This window comes from Carlito syrichta, unplaced genomic scaffold, assembly GCF_000164805.1.
Source record: "Carlito syrichta isolate Samal-C Ts95f unplaced genomic scaffold, Tarsius_syrichta-2.0.1 Scaffold308144, whole genome shotgun sequence".
In the NCBI taxonomy this organism is placed as follows: Eukaryota; Metazoa; Chordata; class Mammalia; order Primates; family Tarsiidae; genus Carlito; species Carlito syrichta.
This window is the reverse complement of record NW_007252240.1, coordinates 244,528-247,771: the sequence shown is the minus strand read 5'-3', so window position 1 is coordinate 247,771 and position 3,244 is coordinate 244,528. Positions and strand designations below refer to the sequence as shown.

The following is a 3,244-nucleotide window of genomic DNA, read 5'->3' as shown; positions in this document are numbered from 1 at the left end:
AAAGTTATAATCATAATTATTACCTGTAGTTTAGAAATATTTCCAATACATACTGGAAATAGTTACAGCTGCATCTTCTCAGAATAAATGAAAATAAATAAAATTTTTAAAAAACCTCAGAGCCTGAAATTTCCCTTCCAAGACCTCAGAGGTAAGTAAACAATAGGAAAAGCACCAAAGCATTTTGGGCATAAGAAGGGTGAATTTCTAAATTTCATTTATATTAATGTCTTACTAGCTTTGAGGTGGAATTCCAGACATACAAGATTTACACTTTGTTTTCTATTATGTGCACTCGAGACTCAAGTGCAACTGGTATAATAATCTGTTCAAGAGAGGGGCTGAGTATGCTCAGACACATTAGGGAATTTAGGAGATGTAGTATCTCGGTTAGTATTTCCCTCTCTGTGAACAGAATTCTCCCTCTTTTAGATTTATGACATTTCTGTGATATGGGGCAGTAACTTAACCATTCCTAGACTATGGTTCTTTGTTTGGGATGAGAAACAATAATCTCATTTTCTACCTGAGCAGAGTATAATCTATATTATAGGCTAACACAAGGTTGCTAAAGCCTCTGCCTCTAATTTTACTGGTGGAGGAAAGGCTTAAGTGAATAACGAAATGACATGAAAGAAGGACAATTCTGTTTGCTCTATTCTTCTCCCTTGGTTTTTTGTTTGTTTGTTTTGGTCTTTACTCCATAGGGTTAGTTGGTGGTGCACTTTGCTATATTTAGCTTAGTAAGCTGTTGATAAGGGGACATCAGTATTACTCAGTATCATGGTAATGGTAAAGGCAGATTCTGTGGGTCAAGGTTGGACATGTTTTGAATAATCCCAGCAATATTCCATGTTGTAGAAAAAAATATTATACAAAGAGTTCACTTGACTCTAATGCAGCCCCTTTCTCCTTTGTCTACAGATTCTCTTAGAGACAAATGGCTTCTGGAAATGGCTCTTTCGTGACTGAATTCATTCTGGTGGGGTTAACAGACCAACTAGATCTCCAACTCCCCCTGTTCTTCCTGTTTCTAGTGACATATATGATCACTCTGATGGGAAACTTGGGCATGATAACTCTAATTGTATTTAATTCACATCTTCACACCCCCATGTACTTTTTCCTCTTCAACTTGTCCATCATAGACTTCTGTTATTCTTCTGTGTTTACACCTAAAATGCTGATGCACTTCATTTCAGAGAAGAATACTGTCTCCTATACTGGATGCATGTGCCAGCTCTTCTTTTTCTGTTTCTTTGCGATTTCTGAATGCTATGTGCTGACATCAATGGCCTATGATCGCTATGTGGCCATCTGCAATCCACTTTTGTATAACATCACCATGTCTCCTCAGGTGTGTTCCAGTCTTATGCTTGGTTCATACTTGCTGTCCTTTTCTGGTGCCATGGCCCATACCGGAGGCATGCTGAAACTGATCTTCTGTAATGCAAACATTATCAACCACTAGTTCTGTGACATCCTCCCACTACTCCAGCTCTCTTGCACCAGCACCTACGTCAATGAGCTGGTGGTTTTCATTGTGGTGGGCATTAACATCATTGTGCCCAGTGTCACCATCTTTATCTCTTATGCTTTTATTGTCTCTAGCATTCTCCATATTAACTCCAAGGAGGGCAGGTTCAAAGCATTCAGCACCTGCAGTTCCCACATAATTACTGTTTTTCTATTCTTTGGGTCTGGTGCATTTATGTATCTTAAACCATCTTCTGCTGAGTCTATGAGTGAGGGAAAAATCTCTTCTGTCTTTTATACCAATGTGGTTCCCATGATGAACCCCTTAATATACAGCTTGAGGAATAGATATGTTAAATTTGCCCTGAGGAAAGCCTTGAGTACAAGAAAGTTTTAACCTGAACCAGTATCTGCCTATTCATGTGGTTACAGGACCAGGAGTCTCTGTATTTTATTGCAATAGTTTAACAGCAAACATTTGTCCTATTATTTGTCATGATGATGGTTTGTTGAGTATTCTTTCAATTTCTCTACATTTTTAATACTAGATTTTCCTCTCATCATTTACAAGTTTTTCCCCTTTACATCATTTTTTTTCCTGTTTAATTATAAAGGTGAGGGTGTTTTTTTTCCTTAATTACCATTATGAACATTATTTTTCTTCTCCCAGAAAAGATGAATGGTTCTGCAAATAATTAAATAAAGTAAAACACTAGAATGACAATATGCCATTGGTGGCTATGGGGTTCTTTTTTAAAATTTGTAATGTGCCACTACAAAGATAGGCCAGAAAATCTGTCTTTACTCTTGTCTTTCTATCATCCACTGGCCAGTGTCATGTCCCTTTCAAATGCCAGTGTTTCACAGATATACAAGGTTCCATAAGATCTAACAAATACAAACCACTCTGTAGTTGAAAACATTACACATTAAGCTTCTTTTGGCATAAATTGTACATTTAGCTTTGTACACCCAAAGCAGCTCATGGTAGATCACCAATATAAATGTATTGCATAGATGGGATATTGAAGCTTAGAAGGTTTAATAATTTACTTACAGTCATACAGCCTGTTCATGAAAAAGTCTGGAATAAACGAATAACATTCTGATTATAAGTCTACTATTTTTTCTGGTATACCTTCTGTTTACTTCATTTTATTATTTTTACCCACTAAACATGAAACACTGTTGAGAAAACACTGTTTTTAAAAGTTGAGTAGAGTTTAATCTATTCTAAAGAATAGATTACTTTTCCCAGAATGGCCTTTATTTTTGTTCTAGAAAACAGTTTGATGGTTCTTTTTGTTGTGAAAGAGGGGGGCTGTTTTGGTAGGATAGTTAACAGATAAATGGTTTGAGTAGGGAACTGAATTTTTGTGCAATTTTTTTTTTAATAACTGGAAATGTTTTCAGGTGTTTGCAATTTAGAGAACATGAGTAAGGAGGGAAAATAGGAGTCCAGCAACATGTCATTATGTAAGACTCAAAGAGACACACAGCCAATAGATAGAGGTGCCTCTGTAGGGAGTAGTCAATGAGGATTTAGAAACCACTTTTTCACCTGAAATTGTATATGTTCTATAGAATACTATAATATCCTTCACTATAATAAGTATCTGATAAAACTTGTAATGCACAGTGACCATACGTTAAAAATGCTTTGGAATGAATGTGAAAAACGTGTGCCACATTTGTAGGGAAGCGGGAAGAAAAAAGACCTCAATTTCAGGAGGAAAAATAGTGAGTGTTAATTGAAACTCAAATTATG

At 36.1% G+C, this 3,244-nt stretch overlaps 1 protein-coding gene across 1 annotated transcript; it reads left to right on the top strand.

The window, feature by feature from the left end:
* Positions 1-940: 940 nt before the first annotated feature.
* Positions 941-1,873, top strand: LOC103267467 (olfactory receptor 8B3-like). Its single transcript, XM_008065061.1, is given in 1 exon segment — positions 941-1,873. A coding segment is annotated over 1 exon segment (933 nt).
* Positions 1,874-3,244: the final 1,371 nt, after the last annotated feature.